The sequence below is a fragment of the Stomoxys calcitrans genome, chromosome 2 (genome assembly GCF_963082655.1).
Source record: "Stomoxys calcitrans chromosome 2, idStoCalc2.1, whole genome shotgun sequence".
Taxonomy (NCBI): Eukaryota; Metazoa; Arthropoda; class Insecta; order Diptera; family Muscidae; genus Stomoxys; species Stomoxys calcitrans.
In genome coordinates, this window is record NC_081553.1 from 130,710,829 (window position 1) to 130,735,069 (window position 24,241).

The following is a 24,241-nucleotide window of genomic DNA, read 5'->3' on the forward strand; positions in this document are numbered from 1 at the left end:
ACTTCCAAACTTTACTCATTCTTTTCAAACTATCCCAGAACCTATCCTACGGTTTTAGGTTAGGTTGAGTGGGTTGCCCACCAAAGATGAGTTTACTCGGAGCCCAGTTTGGCCCACTGTGGTACTCTAGAGAGAGAAAGGAAATGTGAGACCTCGGACTAGAGGTTATATACGAATAAAAGAAAATACAGGAGGTGTGGAGAACCCGAGTTGGGGGTGTACGTAGCGTGTGGCAACCCCAGTCAGGACCATCCTGTTCCCTCAACAAACCTTAGGAGACCTACCAGAGGTACGTTCGCAAGTTCACCGAGATTACAGAAGAAACGGCTCCCCAGAAAGGAGAGCCTACGTCTCTGTAGACCCGGACAGGAACACAGCAAGTGCTCAATAGTCTCATCCTCATCGAGGCAACTCCTACAAAAGTCATTGTGCGGTATCCCCATGCGCGCTGCCATGCGGCCTATGGCACAGTGTCCGGTTATAACCCCTGTCAAGGTACTCATCAACCTCTTATTGAACACCAGCGACTCCCACGTCCTCCTCTGGTCGATGATGGCCATACCGCCTTCGCAGTGCCACCTCACCACCGACACCGCCTGGACCATCCCATCTACTGAGTTCAGTAGCTCGATAAATGGCACATTGACAAGACCGATGACTGGTCCGCCCGGCGCAGGCGAACCCCTCCTGGCGTACTCGTCCTCCCTCTCATTTCCTGGAATCCCCTCATGCTCAGGAACCCATGACAGGTTCACATCGTGGACCCGGAGCCTATCCAGGCGATCTAAACAATCCTCACCATCCTCGACCCCAATGCCTTGAGCGTCGGCATACTGTCCACATATTTTCTGAGTTTCAAGGGCGGCGGTAATCCCCTTAGCAGAATTTCCCTTGCGGCCACTACAATGGCACAGACCTCTGCCTAAAAAACCGTACACTCTTCCGGCATTCTTATACATACTGATATTGAGTGCATCAGAGTAGACCCCCAATCCAGTCTCCGACTCCATCTTGGAGCCATCTGTGTAGATCGAGGTCTCATCCTCCTCAAGTACACCATTCGCCCTCCATTCTTCTCTCTCAGGAAATAGAATCGCGAATGCCCTCACTGCAGTCGGCACTTATGACAGGTAGTCGAAGATCCTCCTCAGTCTACCCTCCGTATCCACAACACCCAGAATCGAACTGTGGCCTTAACTATCCTCCTTCAGCATGCCGATCTACCTCAGCCTCAGCGCTACCCTGGCGGCACAGTTCCAAATATAGGCCCCAATAGGCTGCACATCCAGCCCGACGCAGGCCAGTCTATGGACCTTCTCCAACTCTCTCACACGCGTCCTCTTCCCTAAGGCAATCCACTATACCATTGCCTCATAGGCCAGTACTGGTCTCACGATGGGCGTATACATCCAATAAATCATCCTGGGAGTCACCCTCCACTTCCTACCGAACATCCTCCTGTAGAAGTAAAAAGCGCACAGTGCTTTACGGCTTCCTTCCTTGGTGTTCCTCTTCCAGCACAGTTTCGAATCGAGGACTATGCCTAGGTACTTCGCCTCCTTTGGCAGCCGCAGGGTGACCCCGTCCAAGAACGGGAGTCTGAACTACGGTATCTTATATCTACGCGTAAAGAGCACCAGCTCCGTCTTCCCTAGGTTGGTCCTCAACCCATTTCTGGTAGCCCATCACGGCGACCTCCTCAGTGACTCTTCCATAATCTCGCTGATCGTCGACAAAAACTAGCCTCGGACCAGCAAACACGACGTCGTCCGCATAAGCGATAATCCTCGTGCCGTCCCCACCGAAATCCATCAGGATTTCATTAATCCGTCTGATCCTTGAGTTCCGGTGACCACCATGACTGGCTGGTTTTACGTGGCGGTACACTTTCGGGACATGTTTTCAAAAAGGCTTCGTTTAGGCATCCCGTGACAAGATCCACTGTGGTCTCCAGTTCCCTTGCGACCTCCAGAGGCCTCCTTGGGGTCCCAATTTCTGCATCTGTTCCCTGAACTTCTCCCAGTCGGTCCTCCTCGGGTTTCTATATGGCATCCTCCTCTCCCTCTCGTGCTCGACCCGAAAGCATATAGTGATCCGAAAAGGAGCTCTCGGTGGAAACGTTCCAGTCCAATACCTTCACCGAGTCACTATTCGTCACAAGCGTTATATATCTAACCTGTTCCCTGATCCGGTTGTAGAAAGTAGGGGCGTTTCCCCTATTGCATACAACTAGTTCCGTGGATAAAATGTAATCAAAAAATAACAGACCTCTTTCATTGGTGTCCGGTGCTTCTCCAGAGACTGTGGTGTGCAAAGGCGTCACCCCCAGCACAAAGTCATGCCCCTACTCGTCGCACCAACCGACCAGGGCCCGGACTGTGTCTGTATGGGGGTTTCCCACATCATAAGGTAGGTACATGGAGGCCAGTACCAGGAATGATTTGCGGGGTCTCTCGATGGCCACTACATCGCTGAAACGAGAAATCAGAGTAAGGTTCAAATCGCTACTGGATATGATAAGCTTCTAATCTTACCTTCTTTGGGGTGGGGAGATGAGATTCAGATTTCGTGATCTGAGTCCACGAACCTTGTTATCTCGTAACCGCGGTTCTTGAACCACCATCCTACGGTGTTAGAATTGTGGCAATTCGTCACATCGAGTCTATCCCATGACACGTTTGATACCTGTCCCATTTCCCGTAGGACTGTGCTCTGTTTTTTCAAATGAACATTTACTCCGGTCAGCCAACAGCTTGGGTGCTGTGTTTTCTTTCATAAAGATTAATATGAAATTCACGATTTAAACAAGCTAGTTATAGGGAGCTTGAATAGAAAAGCCCATAGCACGATGTGTACATACGGAGTGACTGGAATTGTTTTCCTATACACATGTGCACCAAAACTTTAAAAGGAGCAAATGCAATTAATAAAGTCTTGTATTCAAGCACATTTAATGTTAAAAGATCTCTTTCTTTATTTCGAAATTTAATTTAAATGGAAACAAACCCTCTTAATTCGGAATTTTAAGTTGCGTTCATAGTCTTTGTTGTTAGTTGTCAACAACATAAGTAATGGATTGACGAACGATGCATCTTTGGAGTCAGAAACACAGAAAATGAAATTCGGAGGAAAAACGTATCCCTTGTGTTCACACATTCAATCAATAAGAAAATTTTCACGGACAGGCGGGAATAAACTGCAATCTATCGATAACATACACAGATTTACTGTTGGCTTAAAAAAATAAATAATAAAAGTTCAACATGTTCACCTTCATATAAAGCAACAAAATGTGGTATGAAGATTCATAACTTAGTGAATTTGTTTGTAACGCCTAAAAGAGAAGAGATGGGCCCAGTGATATGTGTAAGATCGACTCAAAACCAGGGCTGCGGAGTCAACCCTCGAGAGCGACCCCAAGTCGGAGTCGGAGTCTAGCCCTTGACGGATTATTAAGCCGGAGTTTGAGAGCGGTTCGGAGCCGGGAAAGCATGCTCAAATCTGAACCGAAATCCAACTCCGGCTTCAGAAACTCGACTCCGGTAGACTCAGCAGCCCTACTCAGAACCACATTCTGATTCGATGAAGCCATGTCCGTGTGTCTGTCTATCCATATTAGTTTGTGTATGTTCTACAAATGGCAGTTCAGTTCAAATAAAACCATATCCGAACCGAAGTCCGACTACGGCTCAATAAAAACTCGGCTCCGGCAAACTCCGCAGTACTGCTCGGAACCACATTCTGATTCGATGAAGCCATGGCCGTACGTTTGTCTGTCCATAATAGTTTGTGTATGTTCTCCAAATGTCTTTTTGGAGGATGATTTATGATTATATAAAAGTGAAGGTGTTGCTTTTCGTTTGATAGCTTACTTGTCTGTTTCAACTCCAAAACAGCTGAACCAGCATGGTATAAATTTTCAAAGAAAGTAGAGTATGAGCCTCCTATGATTGTGGGGTACTTTATATTTTAATATCCGAAGGAAGGATGAAAACAATTATCTGTATGCATCGAGATGTCAAGTTCAATGCGCACTAGCCCTTCTCAAACTCAATCCCTCAATTCGATGCTGCTCCTTCTATTGATGGATCTCCACATCAAGGTGAGCGCGACATGCACTGCTGCAGGACTAAACACTCTTGGAAGGTGGAGGCACAGAGCATTTGGACATGCCCGAGTACTGCAGTATTTTCCAAAGGGCATGATAAATACCTCTGACTACTGCACTGCTGCCGTGATCCTCGATTGACCATCGAGATCAAATGTCGGAGCAGGTCCGACTTAAATGATGGACTTCCGCTGATGGGACATACGGATCCAAGATGAGCTGTGGAATCAGTTTGGATGGCGAAGGAAGCGAAACTCTGTTAACCTTCCCGATATCTGAAATACTAGCAATAAAGGAAGCTTGTATCGTACTACAGCATCATCACAAAATGAACTCTATAGGAATTTTTGTCGGCAGTCAATTGGGATACAATAGTTACCTCAAGGACTCTTGTGAAAGAGTATAAGGAAGAACTAGTCACGTTAAGTCCCATGGATCCCAGGGCATTAGAGACTTGTTGCGAGTGAAAAAGCACATATACTAGCCAGTGTCGTGTCTAACTAACTCTAGAAGGCTTCAGTCGCAACGCCGATGAAATAAAATGTCCACTAAAAAGGACATTTCAAGCAAAGTGTTAGACTAACAGACCCCCGGTGGGATAAGACTAAGACAAGTCTTGTACTAAGGAACGCCTAACCACAATAGAACATTAAGCGCACAGCGTCCCTGATCAGCCTAGATTGACGAAACCTGTTAAGACTTATCGCGGTAATGATTGGCCATTGGACTACTAAGACCACTTTCGCAGCTATGAAGATAAGGAAGAGGAGCAAACGCTTGAGCATCTTCTTCGCAGAGGCCGTACGTACCTTCGTGGCTTTGTTGACACATTAGAGTTAGCTCTGGGTTACCTCGTAAATTCTAAAACGCAATTTTAGTACAACAAAATGGAAGTCATCTGTATGGGGCTATATAGGATTTATTGCCACCAAGGGAACCGACCAACCAAGAGAATAAATGTGCTATACAAGTTTAGTCCAAGGAGTATGGGTAACCGCTCCAACCGCAATAAATGCCAAAATCAACATGTTTGTCATCTGAAATGAAAGATCTGAGGTAGTAGACTACGAGTCTGCTACAAATATATCACACATCTGCAAACATTAAAATCCTTGAAGAACTGATGGAATATCATTTAATTAAAAAAAAGTACAGCAATGGCCCTCAATGGCCCTGCAGACCACCAGAATAAGCAGTTATATCCTTGGTAAGAATATCATTAAGGCAAGCTCTTTGGTTACGGTCTTATATATAACAAGTAAGGACGGGTGAAAGTCGGGCGAAACTGACCCTACACCACTTTGGATACGCAGGCTAAGTCGTCGAATTTAAAATTTGCTTATATTTGGGTTAAATTTGAGAAATGGGTTAGCAAAGGCCTTTAAAGTGAAAATCGGGAGATGCATATATATAGGAGCTATATCCAAAACTGAAAAAAATTTCTATGCAATTTATATTACTAAACTAAACTATTATTCAAAATCGGACGAAAATATATATAGGAGCTATATCTAAATTTGAACCGAATTCTATTAAATTCAATAGCAATACCTTTGTGCCAATTTTCGTGGGAATAGGTTAACAAATGACTAACGATTTTTTCCAGTTTCAATAGGCTTCGTCTCTAAGCCTAAGAAAATACTTTTGTCAAATTTGAGGACGATCGGATGAAAATTGCGACCTGTACTTTATACACACATTTACATGAACAGACAGACGGACAGAGCTACATCGAATCAGAAAGTGATTCTGAATCGATCGGTATACTTATCAATGGGTCTATTTCTCTTCCTTCTAGGTGTTACAAACAAAACCTCAAAGTTCTAATGCCCTGTACCATAGAAGTAGTAGCTAAATATTTAGAATTTTCATAAAAAACTGAACTTATGTGGGTACACTACAAAATTTGTTTCTTTTTTACTCATACTGGCAGCATAACATGAAATCATATAAACTTCTGTAAAATTAAGTTACGATATTTTTATTGCTTTACACGCACTTATGCTTCGCTTTTTCCCGTTTTGTTTTTGTTTCAGATATGCAAAATTCATTATAGTTGGCATATGGATCATAGCCTTGGCAACGGCTTTACCAATTCCCATAGTGTCAAAGCTGGTGCAACCTGGAGATTGGTATGAGCAATGTGACAGGTAAGCAATAAAATTGAGGAATCTGATATTACAAAAGCTTCTAAGGGAAAACGAAGAGATTCAATATACAAATACATGCATTGAAAAGGGTTTGATAAATTAACTCTTAAAATATCTTGACTATAGAAATAGGTTTATTTATAGACAATTTTATGCATTGTTATACCAACCACCATGGGATGGGGGCCTACCAATCTATTCATTCCGTTTGTAATCCCCCAAATTATTCTTTAGCAACCTCATAAAGTATATATATTCTTGATCGTCCCGACGTTCTGAGTTCATCTAGCCATGTCCCCCCGTCCCTCCGTCTGTCGTAATAACGATAGCGGTCGAACGTGTAAAGCTAGCCGCTTGAAATTTTGCAGATACTTATTGATGACGGTCGTTGGGGATTGCAAATGGGTCATATCGGTTCAGATTTGGGCATAGACCCCATATAAACCGATTCCGCTATTTACTTCTTGAGGCCTCAATTTCCATCCGATTTGGTAAATTTTGGAAATTTTGCACAATGACTTTTGTTTCTACAATCAACATCTGTGCCAAGTATGATCCAAATCTGCGCCAAGTGTGATCCAAATCAGCCTGGTATAGTCTCCATATAAACAAATCGCCGGATTTGACTTCTCGAGCCTTTAGAGGCCTCATTATACCCACTACCATAGGATAGGGGTATACTAATCTAGTCATTCCGTTTGTAACACCTTGGAATATTCGTCTAAGGCCCCATAAAGTATATATATTCTTGATCGTCTTGACGCTCTGAGTCGATTTAGCCATGTCCGTCGGTCCATCTGTCGAAATCACAACACCGGTCGAACGCGTAAAGCTACCCGCTTGAAATTTTGCAAAGATACTTAACATTGATGTATGCAGCGACAGGAGTCTCAATGCAACCCAATGAACGGGGAGCCAATGATTGTACCATCACCTACTCCCAAGAAGCCCATTTACTTAAGATATGGAAGCCTAAGATAGGCAAAGATCCTAGTATTGAAACATCAGGCAGTACAGGGAATGGAAACCCAAAACAGTCTAACGAACAGGGACCCGACGATGGAACCATAACCGAATTCATAAATAGTCGGAAGACTAGGATAGGCAAAGAATCTAATACGCTGACATCAGGCAGTGCCGTGACAGGAAAGTCAATGCAGTCTAAAGTACAGGGAGCAGACGATGAGATCATCACCTACTACCAAGCTGCCCATTTACTGGAGGACCAATGATTGGGGTAATCCAGATAAACCTTCATCGGAACGAAACTGCTACACACGCTCTGATGGAGCAAATCAGCAAGGGTAAGATTCATATTGCCTTAATTCAGGAGCCATGGACCACCCGGAACTAAGTTTAAGTCACCAGGAACTGATGGAATATTTCCGGCGTTACTACAGAAAGAGGCAGACTATCTGGAGACTCAATATTTTCACAACGTGCCTAGGACTTGCATATACTCCGAAAGCCTTACAGGAGGCAAGGGTGGTGTTTATTCCCAAGCCCGGCAAGGCAAGTTATGCGACACCAAAGGCCTACAGACCCATAGGCCATACGTCCTTTCTACTCAAAACCGTGGAACGTATTGTGGACACCATGATAAAGAGTAGGACATCTTTCGAACTGATATAATACAAACAGCATGCCTATGTCAAGGAAACGACGGTGGAGACTGCCCTGCACGAAGTTGTACATAAAATAGAAGAATCCTTCGATGCCAAAACGTGCACACTGGCGGTATGCAGTGACATCGAGACGGCTTTTACCAATGTGCTGACCGACACACTTAGAACAGTACTGGGTGGACCAGGTCCTCAGAGACTGGATAAACCATATGCTAAGGAACAGGTGGATAAATCCCCTGTAATATACCATGGCATAAATATAAAGGAGAAAGTGGCACAAGGCACGCCTTAGTGACCACCGCCACTCCTATGGGTGACCACCATATACGACCTATTACAGATGCTGACTGAGGAGGGATTTGAATCTGTCTGCTACGCAAACGATGTGATAATACTTGTAAGGGTTAAGGATCCGAACGAGCTATGCAGAAGGGTCTTGCATATGGCATTAGACTGGGCTAGATCCAAAGGTCTCAATGTTAACCCACAGAAGGTTGACAAATGCCCGTTCACGAGGAAGACGAAGGTGGGCCAATTTAAGGCACCACGTTTCCTCAATAAGACGATTTCCATATCTGACAAGGTCAAATCCTTAGGTGCGATCTTAGGCAGGAAACTGAATTGGAATAGTCCACTGGCTCTACAGGAGCGTGATTAGACCAATACTTACATACCCCTCAGTAGTTTGGTGGACTGCTATGGAGAAAAAGTGCAACATTAGAACCATACAACAGGTTCAGAGAACATGTTGTCTTGGCATAGCCGGAGCGATAAGAACCACGCCCACTAGGGCACTGGAGACTATTCTAGATATCCGACTCATTAACATACAGATTAAGTGTGAGGCAGCCACTGCGGCTATGAGATTTAAGGCGATGGTAGAGTGGATTGAGGATGGGAGCAGCTCATACCATCGCGGTATAATCGAGGCAACGAAAGGAAACCTGGAAAGAAGGGAAGAGTGCAAGGCACTGCTGCCATCGGTACAGTCTTGGATTGACGGAAACCTAGTATTGTCATCTGGAAGATCATATTATGGATCAAAGCTAGAGGATAGAGTGGGCCTGGAGGTCTACATTTAGAACCCAGGGACTGAGATCTGTTTTAGACTGCCTGACCATAACATAGTCCTGCAGGAGGAGATCCGTGCGATCACGGAATGCGTGAAGTGGTGTGGTGCTCACGCGAAGACGTCGAGTGTGAACATTTTTTCGGACAGTAAAATTGCCATAAAGGCAATAACAACCAGGACGGTAAGGTCACGAGCGGTCTTGCAGTGTAAGCAGGAGATTAACGATTTTGCAGTGAAATCCAGAAGACTGCCGTCAATAAACTTGGTTAACCCGAAGTCGACGCAGTCCAAGTTAAGGGTGTGGGCGACGAATGCACATGCAACATTGTGGAAAAGCGAAATCTTCGGTAGGACGGCGATAATCCTATGGTGGGATCCAGATTGTGAGAAGACGAGGTTGTTATTGAAATGAAGTAAAAAGAAGGTCAGTATAGCTCTTTGTATCATAACGGGACACATGGGACTGCAAGCTCACTTATAAAAAATCGGTGCGGCAAGATGAGACTTTGGAGCATTTCCTTTGCCATTGCCCGGCTTTCGCGTCTAACAGTTACCGGCACTTAGGTGGAGACACAATACCAGACATGAAGCAACTTAGGGGAGTGGTATTGAAAATAAGTAAGGGTTTTGTAAGTAGCACGAAATTCCTTACTTAAAATTTTCTTTTTAGAGGTTACTTTATAGTTTTTAGATCGTACAAAAAGTCGATTACTATATGTCGATTACGATATGTCCATAGTGACATGGGGCGGATTTATATCTGCAACCTCTTTTTAATCTAACCTAACATTGTTGTAGGGCTTTGAGGATTGCAAATGGACTCCATCGGTTCCGATTTAGATATAGCTCCCATATAAACCGATTTCCCGATTTGATTTCTTGAGCCCCTGGAATCCGCAATTTTTACCCGATTTGGCAAAAATTTTGCACATAGTGTTTTGTTATGACTTTCAATAACTGTGCTATGTACGGTCCATATCAACTGATCTCTCGATTTGACTTCTTGAGCCCTTACAAGCCCAATTTTTGTCCGATTTGGTTGAAATTTTGCATGTAGTGTTTTGTTATAAATTTCAACAACTGTGCGGTTCAAATTGGTCTATTACCTGATATAGTTCCCATATAAACCGATCTCCCGATTTGACTTCTTGATTTCTGAGACGCCATGTATCATCATCAACACCTTTGTCAAATTGGTTAAGGTGCTCTACCTATAGACTATTGAGTTCGGTGTTGAGCTTTTGTATTGAAACATTGCTCAACAAGTTCCCTAACTCTGCTTATCGCAGAAAGACATACATTCCACTGTTCCGATACAAACAAGTGATCAATGCTATGAACAACAAACACATCAACACTGCCAAACTCCATTTATTGTGCACTTTAACATTCATTGGATGTCACCGCAATTGCTTTATGTGCTTAGACCACATTGGGGAGTTAGGGGACTTACTGATAAGCAAAGTATGGATTCAGGATCTGAAGGAATACCTAGTATCCATGCGTATGCCATGCCATTAGTCGAGAAGGAATATCTTCCTTCTTGACTACATCCGGTGATGCGGCTGGCCCGATCTCATCAATCTTTTTTAGGGCCCAACGATACATGTAAATTGAGCGTTGATCCCCGAAAGCAAATAGCTTATACCGGTCCCGATACCAGCCTGCATCGTCACAAATTGAAAGATGTCGAGACAATTCTGCAAGGACGTTGAAGCATACAGATGAGAGTTCATTGACTGTTTCACTCCATTAACTCCTAGATATGTAGCCCTTTTCGAGTCTAGTCTTTGGGGTACCCTGCGCAGCGAATCTCCGAGCCCAATTAAGGTCGTCTATCTCCTTATCGGTGAAAGTTTTAGGGTCGGTTGCCCCAATCTTAATCTCAATAAACCTGAGAGCGATGCGCCTTTTAATATTACAGCTTCTTAAAGAGTGTATTGGCTTGCCAGAGAAGGCCGATGGCCTAGGCAAATTATAGACATGCGAAGATAAAACAGGTTCGGCTTTGTATTCAAGTCTCGAACCAGGGGTTTTCGTCAAAAGCCCCTGCTGAGGCTAGTGCCGACAGAAACCGATCGTTGTCACTTATAACTTAAAATTGTTTCCGAAAATTGCCTATTATCTATTACAAGTAACATAATATTCTTACGGAGCGAAAAAACAAAGCGCCCGCTCTGCTCAACGGTTTAAACAAGTGACTAGATTAGTATTCCCCCATCCAATGGTGGTGAGTATACAAAGGATAATGGATAAGAAATGCTATACTATTGGAGCTATGTCAGGTTTGAATATATTGGTTTGGATGTTAGAGGCCATAGTAGAAGTCAAATTGCCCATGAACATTCCTTTAAGGAACAGTCCGAGTCCTAACCGCGTGCCGCAGTGCGACAACTGTTTGTGGAGAAGTTTTTGTATACCAAATGGTGCAGTACCTTACAAATACCGCCAGCATTAGGAAGCGATAACCACTGCTGAAAATTGTTTCAGGTGCTCGCCAGGATTCTAACCCAGGATTTTAGCGGCCATCAATAGTAAAAGTCCATGTAAACAAGTAAGAGCGTTCTAAGTTCGGCCGGGCCTAATCTTATATACCCTCCACCATGGATGGCATTTGTCGAGTTCTATGCGCGGTATATCTTTTTAGGCAAACAAAGAATATTGAACAAGAACTGTTATTCTATTGGAGCTATATCAAATTATGTTTTGATATAGCTGCCATATAAACCGATCTTGGGTCTTGACTTCTTGAGCCTCTAGAGTGCGCAATTCTTATCCGATTGGAATGAAACTTTGTACGAAGTGTTTCGATATAACTTCCAACAACTTTGCTAAGTATGGTTCAAATCGGTGCATAATCTGGTATAGCTGCGATATAAACCGATCTTGGATCTTGACTTCTGGAGCCACTAAAGAGCGCAATTCTTATCCGATTGGAATGGAATTTTGCACGACGAGTTTTGTTATGATATCCAATAACTGCTCCAAGTATGGTTGAAATCGGCTTATAACCTGATAAAGCTGCCATATAAAACGATCTGGGATCTTGACTTCTTGACTTCTTGAGCCGCAGGAGTGCACAATTTTTATCCGATTTGGCTGAAATTTTGCATGAGGTGTTTTATTATGACTTCCAACAACTGTGCTGAGTATGGTTTAAATCGGTTCATAACCTGATATAGCTGCCATATAAACTGATCTGGGGTCTTGACTTCTTGAGACACTTGTGGACGCAATTATTATCCGATTTGGCTGAAATTTTGCATGAGGTGTTTTGTTATGACTTTCAACAACTGAGCTAAGAATAGTTCAAATCAGGCAATAACCTGATATAGCTGCCATATAAACCGATGTGGGGTCTTGAGTTCTTGAGTTTCTACAGGGAGCAATTTTTATCCGATTTGGCTAAAATATTGCATGACGTGTTTTGTTATGACTTCCAACAACTGCATTAACAATGTTTCACTTCGGTCCATAACCTGATATAGCTACCTCATAAACCGATCTGGGGTTTTGACTTCTTGAGCCTCTAGAGGATGCAATTACTATCCGATTTGGCTGAAATTATGCATTAAGTGTTTTGTTATGACTTTCAACAACTGTGCTAAGAATTGTTCAAATAGGTCCATAACCTGGTATAGCTGCCTTATAAACCGATCTGGTGTTTTGACTTCATGAGCCACTAGAGGGCGCAATTATTATCCGACTTAGCTGAAATTTTGTACAACGGCTTCTCTTATGACCTTTAACATACGTGTCGAAAATGGCATGAATCAGCTTATAGCCTAATGCAGCTCCCCTATAAACCGATGTCCCTATTTTACTTCTTCAGCCCCTAAGGTGCGCAATTCTAGATTTGGTTGAAATTTTACACAATGACTTCTACTGTGGTCTCCAATATTCAGTTCAATAATGGTCCAAAATGAACCATACATTGATATTGTTCCAATAACATAGCAATTCTTTTCTTTAATCCTTTGTTTGCCAAAAAAGAGATACCGTGGCAAGAGCTCGACAAATGCGATCCATGGTGGAGGGTATATAAGATTTGGCCTGGCCGAACTTAGCACGCTTTTACTTGTTTGAATTTTTTTTTTATTTGCAGCAAACAACAGAATTTTAAACTGTTCCTTGCTGTTTTGAAATTGCAAAACTTTTGCTATAACAGCAGAAATAATGCTTCAATAGCAACATTAACTATGAGCAGTCAACAGAAAGTGTTTTTTATTAACTGCTTCCTTTTTTCCATGCAGTCAAACCGATTGTTTTAATCTGGTTTTATTTCTGGAAGGCCCGGCCTTACTGTTGTAGAGGTCTAATTTGAGTGTAACTTGTCACTTAGGGTGGAGGGTACGAAAGGCTGTCATACTCTCTAATGAGTATTTCCGAGAACTTATCAACAGCTTAATTGTTTATTTTCCTATACCTTCTACTCTGAATTACCTGCAAATTTCAGCGATTTCATTTTGCTTTTTTTGTACCACACATGTAATGCATTATAAAGCGACTGACTTTAGACAGCTTACTACCAAACATACAACCTGAAGCCCTATCATAATTCATATCAGTTTCTGTTTTTCATTTCGTCGTTTCCATTTGAGTGGCTAACAAACTTTTGTGCATTTCTCATTGCAGATACATCTGCAAAGAAGAGTGGCCCACAGCCGAGCAAAATTATTACTACACATGGGCACTGCTGACACTACAATTTATTGTGCCACTGTCAGTGCTTATTTTTACCTACACCCGCATCGCATTAGCCGTTTGGGGCAAGAGACCACCGGGCGAGGCAGAAAATTCCAGAGACCAACGCATGGCAAGGTCAAAACGAAAGGTAAGTTTATTGGTTTTCCCACAGCCAGCCAGTTGTGCTCAATGAAGCATGTGGAAGGGGAGGGAATTTCAAATTACATATTAATTTGTAGCTCGTAGTTAAAGTTTTAGTTTTTGTATAATATCGCCAACAAAAACATATTACTATAGATAACAAAGCTAATGCTACATCACCAACCAACTTTAAAAAGAGAAACAAAGAAGAACTACAGAATTTCAGTTTTTATTGCAAGCACTTAAGTAAATGTGCAAAACTTATCTCAATTAGTTATAAACTTCTTATTGGTATCTGTAAGCACATAAATTGTTAAAAAAGGACTATAACTAAAACGTCCATTTCTCAAGGGAGGGATTTTAATGTTTTGTTTTCATATGCACAGCATGTCACTTAACCTCTATGATTTTGGGTTTAAGCACAGAACATTTAAGAAGTCTCTACTTTTAGAAGAACACCTAACATTTTTGTTTGACCTGATAGATTGCTTTAGCACTTTTATGAAATTTGGTAGGATTTCCTAGGGGAGAAATTGGGAAACAAAATCATTAATCGAAATTTACAATTTGACGCATACTTGTATGCACTTATACATGTGACAGAAATTACACTGATCACATCATTAGATCAATGGTGATCATGGCAGCAATTGTCCCAAAGAAACTACATAGACATAAGTAGTGAATCCAAATTGACGTTTATTGGACATAAACACTGAAAATAAAAGCTTTGGCACGGCCACATTATCAAAATACGACATTTATTGATCATGACGGACATGATGATGAACAGGCCCTTATACACAAAATACTCATCTTTACCGCATACGAAGTTCCTTTATGGTTTACCGAAAATAAGTGACTTCTACATCTATAAGTGATAAGTTTACGACTAACCATCAACAATAAGGGGACGTGTAACATAGCTACAGCAAAAATGGTACTTAAGGAGTATGTGGAGAGCAAAGAATTCTTGGCACAGCATTTTCAGAGTACATAAATCCAAATTGGGAACTAATTTTAGAATTGATAGAGCGTACAAAAAGCCTGAACAATAGGGCGGGTTTATTTGTATGGATAAAAAAAAAAAAATAAAAATCATATAACAACAAGTAAAAAGGCGTTAAGTTCGCCCGGGCCAAACTTTGGATATCCACCACCTCCGGTATATATGTAAATCACATATCATCAAAATCCGGTGAAAATTGCATACCTTATGTCCCATAGCAGTTATATCGAAATATGTTCCGATTTGGAACAAATACTTTTAAGTACAATTCATTGTTCAATTTTGTACAACAAAATATTGGACTTTAAAGAAGCTATTTCTAAAAATAAACCGATCTGATGACACGGATGTCGAAAAGCCTAACATAAGTCACTGTGTCAAATTTCAGTGAAATCGGTGAAATCACAAATCACTGTCTCAAATTTCGGCGAAATCGGACAATAAATGCCCCTTTTATGGCCCCAAAACCTAAAACCGAGAGATCGGTCTATATGGCAGCTATATCCAAATCTGAACCGATCTGAGCCATATTGACGGAGGACATCGAAGGGCCTAAGACAACGTACTGTCCCAAATTTCAGCAAAATCGGATAATAAATGTGGCTTTTATGGGCCTATAACCCTAAATCGGAGGATCGGTCTATATGGGAGCTATATCCAAATCTGGACCGATCTGGGCCAAATTGACGAAGGACGTTGAAGGGCCTAAGATAACTCACTGTCCCAAATTTCAGCAAAAATTGGATAATAATTATGGGCCTAAGACCCTAAATCGGAGGATCGGTCTATATGGCAGCTACACCCAACCTGGACCGATCCGGGCCAAATTAACGAAGGATGTCGAAGGGCATAACACAACTCACTGACCCAAATTTCAGCAAAATTGGACAATAAATGTGGCTATTATGGGCCTAAGACCCTAAATCGGTGTATCGGTCTATATGGCAGCTATATCCAAATCTGTACCGATCTTGGGCAAATTGACAATGGCTATCGAATGGCCTAGCACAACTCACTGTTACAAATTTCAGCAAAATCGGATAATAAATGTGGCTTTTATAGGCCTAAGACCCTAAATCGGGGGATCGGTCTATATGGAGGCTATATCAAGATATAGTCCGATATAGCCCATCTTCGAACTTAACTTGCTTATGGACAAAAAAGAATCTGTGTAAAATTTCAGCTCAATATCTCTATTTTTGAAGACTGTAGTGTGATTTCAACAGACAGACGGATGGACATGTCTAGTGGGTCTTAGGTTTTTACGCTGATTAAAAATATATATACTTTTAAGGGTCAGAAATGGATATTTCGATGTGTTGCAAACGGAATGACAAAACGAATATATCCCCATCCTTCAGTGGTTGATATAAAAACGTATAATGCAATTTGGGCACATTTTGCCCATGAACATTGCACTAAGGAACAGATGCAAAGTTCTCACATTCAATGAGTGCAGTCCGATTCAAGTTTAAGCTCAATTATAGGGGACCTTCTTTTTAAAGCCGAGTCGAAATGGCGTGCCAAGGTGCGACACATCTTTGAAGAGAAGTTTTTACATGGCAAATTTCCTCACAAACGTTGCCAACATTAGAAGGGGAAAAACACAGCTGAAAAATGTTTATTCTGATTGTCTCGCCAAGATTCGAACTCGGGCGTTCAACTTCATCGGCGGACATGCTAACCTCTGCGACACCTCTTTGGAGAAAAGTTTTTACATGGCATAGTACCTCACAAATTTTCCCAGCATTAGGAGGGGAAAATCACCGCTGAAAAATTTTTTCTGATGGTATCGTCAGGATTCGAACCCGGGCGTTCAGCGTCACAGGCGGATATGCGAACCTCTGCGCTTTAATCTACATTAAATTCAAAGAAACTTCTCCGAAATCATAAATCTAAAATAAAATCCTAATCCGCGCCTGTGGACTTGAAAAAGCTATTATATCTAGCATTTATGTTTTGCAATCAAGGTACAGGTCGTATTTCTTATTCAATCACCACGAAATTTTAAATATATCCCTTTTTTAGCCTAGGGACAAACGCTATGAATTTTTGGTGAAAATCGGCTCAGATCTGCTGGACAGGCCCGCTCCACTGCGCCTTCTCTTACTCTCTTATTTTATTTGAGCTCAATACTGGCGCGGTCAGAAAAAAGTCCTATTTAGGGGTACTGGTACTGCATTTCAGATATTTCTCCCCAATATGGATATCATATTGGTGCTCTACCCCAAATACCTTTCATTTGAGCCTTATATTGCTATGTTCGGTAAATAAGTCCGGTATGGGTGTATATTTGGGGGTGAGGTGGACCGTCATATATCAGATTCGTTCTTTAGTCTCAAATAAAATTAATTTGAACCCCATATTGGAGGTGGCGCGGCCTCACCTGATATCCCTCCCTAAATAAGGATAACAAATTTGTTTTTAAGTTATTATAAACAAACAAAATTTTAAATTGCCCCATCCATCTCCGATATCAGAAGTTTTTGGAAATAAGGTAAGGGAGAAGTCCGCCCATTATAGTTTGGACATAAGATCTACTTCATTCTCTTAGTTTTAGTGGTGGATTGGAGTAGCCAAACCCTTTGCCCCGAAAGTGGACATCAGATTCATACTCTACTCCCAAAAAATCACATTTGAACTACATATTGCTATAGCCGGTAAATATGTGTGATTTAGGGGGAGTTTAGGTGGGGCGACCTCCTACGCACTTTGCCCTGAAAAAATATCAACATCGTGCCCCAATAGTCATTGGTTTAGAGGAAGTTTATGGGGTAAGACGACCCCAAACACTTGTCCTCAAAATTGGATATCGAATTCCTTTTCTACTATCAAATACCTATTATTTATTGCCATAGTATGCAAACATGGCCGGTTTGAAGGTAGTTCAGGTGAAATAATATCAACATCGTGCTGGAGTACAAATCCTTTTATATTAACATTAGATTCGAACTCTACTGACATAGACCTTTTTTATACCCACAACCGAAGGATGGGGGTATATTCATTTTGTCATTCCGTTTGCAACACATCCAAATATCCATTTCCGACCCTATAAAGTATATATATTCTTTATCAGCGTGAAAATCTAAGACCATCTAGTCATGTCCGTCCATCTGTCCGTCTGTCTGTTGAAATCACGCTACAGTCTTCAAAAATAGAGATATTGAGCTGAAACTTTGCACAGATTCTTTTTTGTCCATAAGCAGGTTAAGTTCGAAGATGGGCTATATCGGACTATATTTTGATATAGCCCCCATATCAGCCGATTTAGGGACTTAGGCCAATAAAAGTCACATTTATTATCCGATTTTGCTGAAATTTGGAACAGTGAGTTGTGTTAGGCCCGACATCCTTCCTTGGTCCAGATCGGTCCAAATTTGGATATAGCTGCCATATAGACCGATCTTTCGATTTAATGTATTGGGCCCTAAAGAGGCGCATTTATTGTCCGATGTTGCCGAAATTTGAGACAGAGAGTTAAGTTAAGCCCCTCCATATATCTGAAATTTTGGTTCAGATCGGTTTATTTTTAGATATAGCTACAAAAAAGACCAATATTTTGTTATACACAATTAAATAATGACTTGTACTTATTAGTATTTGGTCCAAATCGGATCATATTTCGATATAACTGCTATGGGACATAAGGTATGCAATTTTCACCGGATTTTGATGAAATGTGGTTTACATAAATACCCGAGGTGGTGGGTATCCAAAGTTCAGCCCGGCCGAACGTAACGCCTTTTTACTTGTTTTAATTCATATACTATACCGCTCGAACTACACGTCCTATTAGAGGGTATTTAGTTGGCGGTCCGATTCTATCCCAAATATGTATGTACAGATTCGTAGTCAACTCCTCAAGACCTTTCATTTGACACCCATTTTTTGGCGTTGGACACTTATTAAGGAGGCCCCGTAGACACCTTGGACCAAATTGATAGTTTGATCGCGACATAATGTTTTTACCTATCGTCACCACGTTTTTGAATTGGTTTGAAAACTAAATTACCACATGTGCAGAATATCCAGTATTCCAAGAGATTAAAGGAAATAGATCCTGAAAAAAATACAGAGCTGAGCAAAAACGTTATGCACTGTCAATGCTGCAGATATTAAGAGACTGATCCAATTTTACCGACTTAAATTTACCAAAACAAGTAAAAGCGTGCTATGTTCGGCCGGGCCGAATCTTATATACCCTCCACCATGGATCCCATTTGTTGAGTTCTTTTCCCGGCATCTCTTCTTAGGCAAAAAAAGGATATAAGAAAAGATTTGCTCTGCAATTAGAGCGAAATCAAGATATGGTCCAGTTTGGACCACAATTAAATTATATGTTGGATGCCTGTGTAAAATGTCAGCCAATTCGAATAAGGATCAAGCTCTTAACAAATCACTCTTTAATTGCGACCTCAAAAGGCTCCAGAAGTCATGATCCCAGATCGGTTTATATGGCAGCTATATCAGGTTATGAACCGATTTGAACCTTATTTGACACAGTTGTTGAAAGTAAGAATAAAATACGTCATACAAAATTTCAGCCAAATCGGATAGGAATTGCGCCCTCTAGAAAATCAAGAAGTCAAGTCCCCAGATCTGTTTATATGACAGGTATATCAGGTTATGGACCGATTTGAACCATATTTGGCACAGTTGTTGGGTATCATATCAAAACACGTCGTCGAACAGTGAGTTGTGTTAGGCCCGACATCCTTCCTTGGTCCAGATCGGTCCAAATTTGGATATAGCTGCCATATAGACCGATCTTTCGATTTAATGTATTGGGCCCTAAAGAGGCGCATTTATTGTCCGATGTTGCCGAAATTTGAGACAGAGAGTTAAGTTAAGCCCCTCCATATATCTGAAATTTTGGTTCAGATCGGTTTATTTTTAGATATAGCTACAAAAAAGACCAATATTTTGTTATACACAATTAAATAATGACTTGTACTTATTAGTATTTGGTCCAAATCGGATCATATTTCGATATAACTGCTATGGGACATAAGGTATGCAATTTTCACCGGATTTTGATGAAATGTGGTTTACATAAATACCCGAGGTGGTGGGTATCCAAAGTTCAGCCCGGCCGAACGTAACGCCTTTTTACTTGTTTTAATTCATATACTATACCGCTCGAACTACACGTCCTTTTAGAGGGTATTTAGTTGGCGGTCCGATTCTATCCCAAATATGTATGTACAGATTCGTAGTCAACTCCTCAAGACCTTTCATTTGACACCCATTTTTGGCGTTGGATACTTATTAAGGAGGCCCCGTAGACACCTTGGACCAAATTGATAGTTTGATCGCGACATAATGTTTTTACCTATCGTCACCACGTTTTTGAATTGGTTTGAAAACTAAATTACCACATGTGCAGAATATCCAGTATTCCAAGAGATTAAAGGAAATAGATCCTGAAAAAAATACAGAGCTGAGCAAAAACTTTATGCACTGTCAATGCTGCAGATATTAAGAGACTGATCCAATTTTACCGACTTAATTTACCAAAACAAGTAAAAGCGTGCTATGTTCGGCCGGGCCGAATCTTATATACCCTCCACCATGGATCCCATTTGTTGAGTTCTTTTCCCGGCATCTCTTCTTAGGCAAAAAAAGGATATAAGAAAAGATTTGCTCTGCAATTAGAGCGAAATCAAGATATGGTCCAGTTTGGACCACAATTAAATTATATGTTGGATGCCTGTGTAAAATGTCAGCCAATTCGAATAAGGATCAAGCTCTTAACAAATCACTCTTTAATTGCGACCTCAAAAGGCTCAAGAAGTCATGATCCCAGATCGGTTTATATGGCAGCTATATGAGGTTATGAACCGATTTGAACCTTATTTGACACAGTTGTTGAAAGTAAGAATAAAATACGTCATACAAAATTTCAGCCAAATCGGATAGGAATTGCGCCCTCTAGAAAATCAAGAAGTCAAGTCCCCAGATCTGTTTATATGACAGGTATATCAGGTTATGGACCGATTTGAACCATATTTGGCACAGTTGTTGGGTATCATATCAAAACACGTCGTGCAAAATTTCATTCCAATCGGATAAGAATTGCCCACTCTAGAGGCTGAAGTAGTCAAGACCCAAGATCGGTTTATATGGCAGCTATATCAAAACATGGACCGATATGGTCCATTTACAATACCATCTGACCTACACTAATAAGAAGTATATGTGCAAAATTTCAAGCGGCTAGCTTTATTCCTTCGGAAGTTAACGTGCTTTCGACAGACAGATGGACGGACGTACAGACGGAGGGACGGACAGACGGACGGACGGACAGACGGACGGACATGACTAGATGGACATAAAATGTCGCGAGGATCAAGAATATATATACTTTTTGGGGTTCAGACGAATATTTCGAGTAGTTACAATCAGAATGACGAAATTAGCATACCCCCTATCCTATGGTGGAGGGTATAAAAATATATCTACTAAGCTCTCAGTTCGAAATTACTGACAGAGCTTGGTGCTTAATTGGACATTTGTCGATTCATCGCAACATCTTATTCCAAAGCCTAATTACAAAGCCCTTTAGCAGTTATATGAGTGAAAATCGGACTATGCTATTATATATATGCGCATCTGAACCGATTTTGATAAAATGAAGCAGAGATGGGAAAGATCGTTACCAAATTTCATGAAGATCGATAGTTGTAGCTACTACGGCCTTATAAGTGTTAATCGGTCGATACATATATTTGGGAGCTAAATCAAAATGTGGACCGGTTTCGATGAATTTCAAATAACGTTTCCAGATGGGTAAAAGACCACTCCATACTAAATTTCGTGCAAATCTGATGCAAATTGGTGCCACTACAAAAATGTAGGTGAAAATCGAGTGATATATAAATGGAAGCTAAATCTAAATCTGAACCGATTTCCACCAAAATTCAATGCGTTTGTCTCTAAGCTAAAAGATTAATACATGGAAAATTTTGTGATTATTGGATAACAAATGCGACATGTTCCTTGATTGCAACACATAAATGCTAGAAATGATAGCTTTTTCCAAGTCGAGAGTCGCGGATTTGGATTTTAATTTAGATACATGATTTCTTCGGAGAATTTTTTTATAACTTTATATAGTTTACGTTTTTGCTGTACGATATAAACAAAATTCAACACGCCCTACTGAACATCCTTCTTTAAACCAACCTTTTCTGTCAAAATTTTGTGTGGAGTACACTTATGATTTCAAATATTTACATTTAAAATGACTCAGATAGTTTCATACATAGATATAGGTTTCATATAAATAGAACATACGATTTGAGTTTTTGAGCATTATTTACCTCTAAGTTTGTTCGATTTAGTTGAAAATTAATACATGAAGGTATGGATGGTTTAAAATATTTCGCCGATCTCTTTTCCAGTAATTAGAAGCCATTGGATTATTCGCCGTTTCTATTTTTATACCCTCCAACATAAGATGGGGGGTATACTAATTTCGTCATTCTGTTTGTAACTACTCGAAATATTCGTCTGAGACCCCATAAAGTATATATATTCTTGATCGTCGCGACATTTTATGTCGATCTAGCCATGTCCGTCCGTCTGTCTGTCGAAAGCATGCTAACTTCCGAAGGAGTAAAGCTAGCCTCTTGAAATTTTGCACAAATACTTCTTATTAGTGTAGGTTGGTCGGTATTGTAAATGGGCCATATCGGTTCATGTTTTGATATAGCTGCCACATAAACCGATCTAGGGTCTTGACTTCTTGAGCCTCTAGAGTGCGCAATTCTTATCCGATCAGAATGAAATTTTGCACGACGTGTTTTCTTGTGATATCCAACAACTGTGCCAAGTATGGTTGAAATCGGTCCATAACCTGATATAGCTGCCATATAAACCGATCTTGGGTCTTGACTTCTTGAGCCTCTAGAGTGGGCAATTCTTATCCGATTGGAATGAAATTTTGCACGACGTGTTTTGATATGATATCCAACAACTGTGCCAAGTATGGTTCAAATCGGTCCATAACCTGATATAGCTGCCATATAAACCGATCTTGGGTCTTGACTTCTTGAGCCTCTGGAGTGCGCAATTCTTATCCGATTGGAATGAAATTTTGCACGACGTGTTTTGTTGTGATACCCAACAACTGTGCCAAGTATGGTTTAAATCGGTTCATAACCTGATGTAGCTGCCATATAAACCGATCTTGGGTCTTGATTTCTTGAGCCTCTAGAGGGCACAATCCTTATCCGATTTGAATGAGTTTTTGCACGAAGTATTTCGTCATGATATCCAACCGATTTCAACCAAGTATGGTTGAAATCGGTCCATAACCTGATATAGCTGTCATATAAACAGATCTGGGGATTTGACTTCTTGAGCTTCTAGAGGCCGCAATTCCTATCCGATTTGGCTGAAATTTTGCATGGCGCATTTTATTTTACTTTCAACAACTGTGTCAAATAAGGTTCAAATCGGTTCATAACCTGATATAGCTGCCATATAAACCGATCTGGGATCTTGACTTCTTGACCCCTAGTGGTGGCAATTATTATCCGATATGCCTGAAATTTTTTACGACGGATCCTCTCATGACCATCAACAAACGTGTTTATTATGTTCTGAATCGTTCTATAGCCCGATACAGCTCCCATATAAATCGTTCTCTCTATTTTACTTCGTGAGACCCAATGGGCGCAATTCTTATACGAATTGGCTGAAATTTTACGCAGGTCTCCAACATATAATTTAATTGTGGTCCGAACCGGACCATATCTTGATATCGTTTTAATAGCAGAACAACTCTTTTATTATATGTTTTTAGCCTAAGAAGAGATGCCGGGAAAACAACTCGACAAATGCGATCCATGGTGGAGGGTATATAAGATTCGGCCCAGCCGAACTTAGCACGCTTTTACTTGTTTTTTTTTTTATTATGCACCCTTAATTTAATTTTCAGCAAAAGCCATATAGTTGGGTACTTTAGGTTCACCCTGGCTATACTAGCCCGTTTTTTACATCATTGCTTTATAATTTTTCACTCAAGCCGTTAATTTGTTAAACTTTAAAAACCTTTTGTGCTATGTCACTCCCTTCTTCCATACTTTTAATTTTTGTTTCACAAGTGTCAACTGACTCATTTGCTGATCTATGCGCTTAAACACTTTGCTGAAAACTTTTCTAATTTAACCTCGTGTTGGCCACATGCGAATTTGTTTAAGTAAATGAAGAAACTACAAAAGTTCCCGCAACATTTGCTAAAGTTTAGAACTTTAAACCACAAGAAGTAATTTCGTTGTCTCATGTTATTGAATCACTTACAGCTCACCAAGAGGGGATTCACTTGCAAGTGACAGATTTATTTTGCATTTTTCTTCTTAGTTTTTATAATTAGGTTTATGTAAGCACACCATTTCCATAAAACCAATATGGTGACATAGTTGGTTGGGATGACATTGTTAA

General features: G+C 40.8%; 1 protein-coding gene across 5 annotated transcripts in view; it reads left to right on the forward strand.

Moving 5' to 3' along the window:
* LOC106093483 (RYamide receptor) overlaps positions 1-24,241 on the forward strand; it is an 814,074-nt gene that overhangs the window by 401,428 nt on the left and 388,405 nt on the right. For all 5 annotated transcript variants that reach the window (XM_059363997.1, XM_059363999.1, XM_059364000.1 and 2 more), the window contains exons 5-6: positions 6,145-6,258; positions 13,591-13,789. In XM_059363997.1, coding sequence (XP_059219980.1) covers positions 6,145-6,258; positions 13,591-13,789 — 313 coding nt within the window. The remainder of the gene's footprint in view (positions 1-6,144; positions 6,259-13,590; positions 13,790-24,241) is intronic.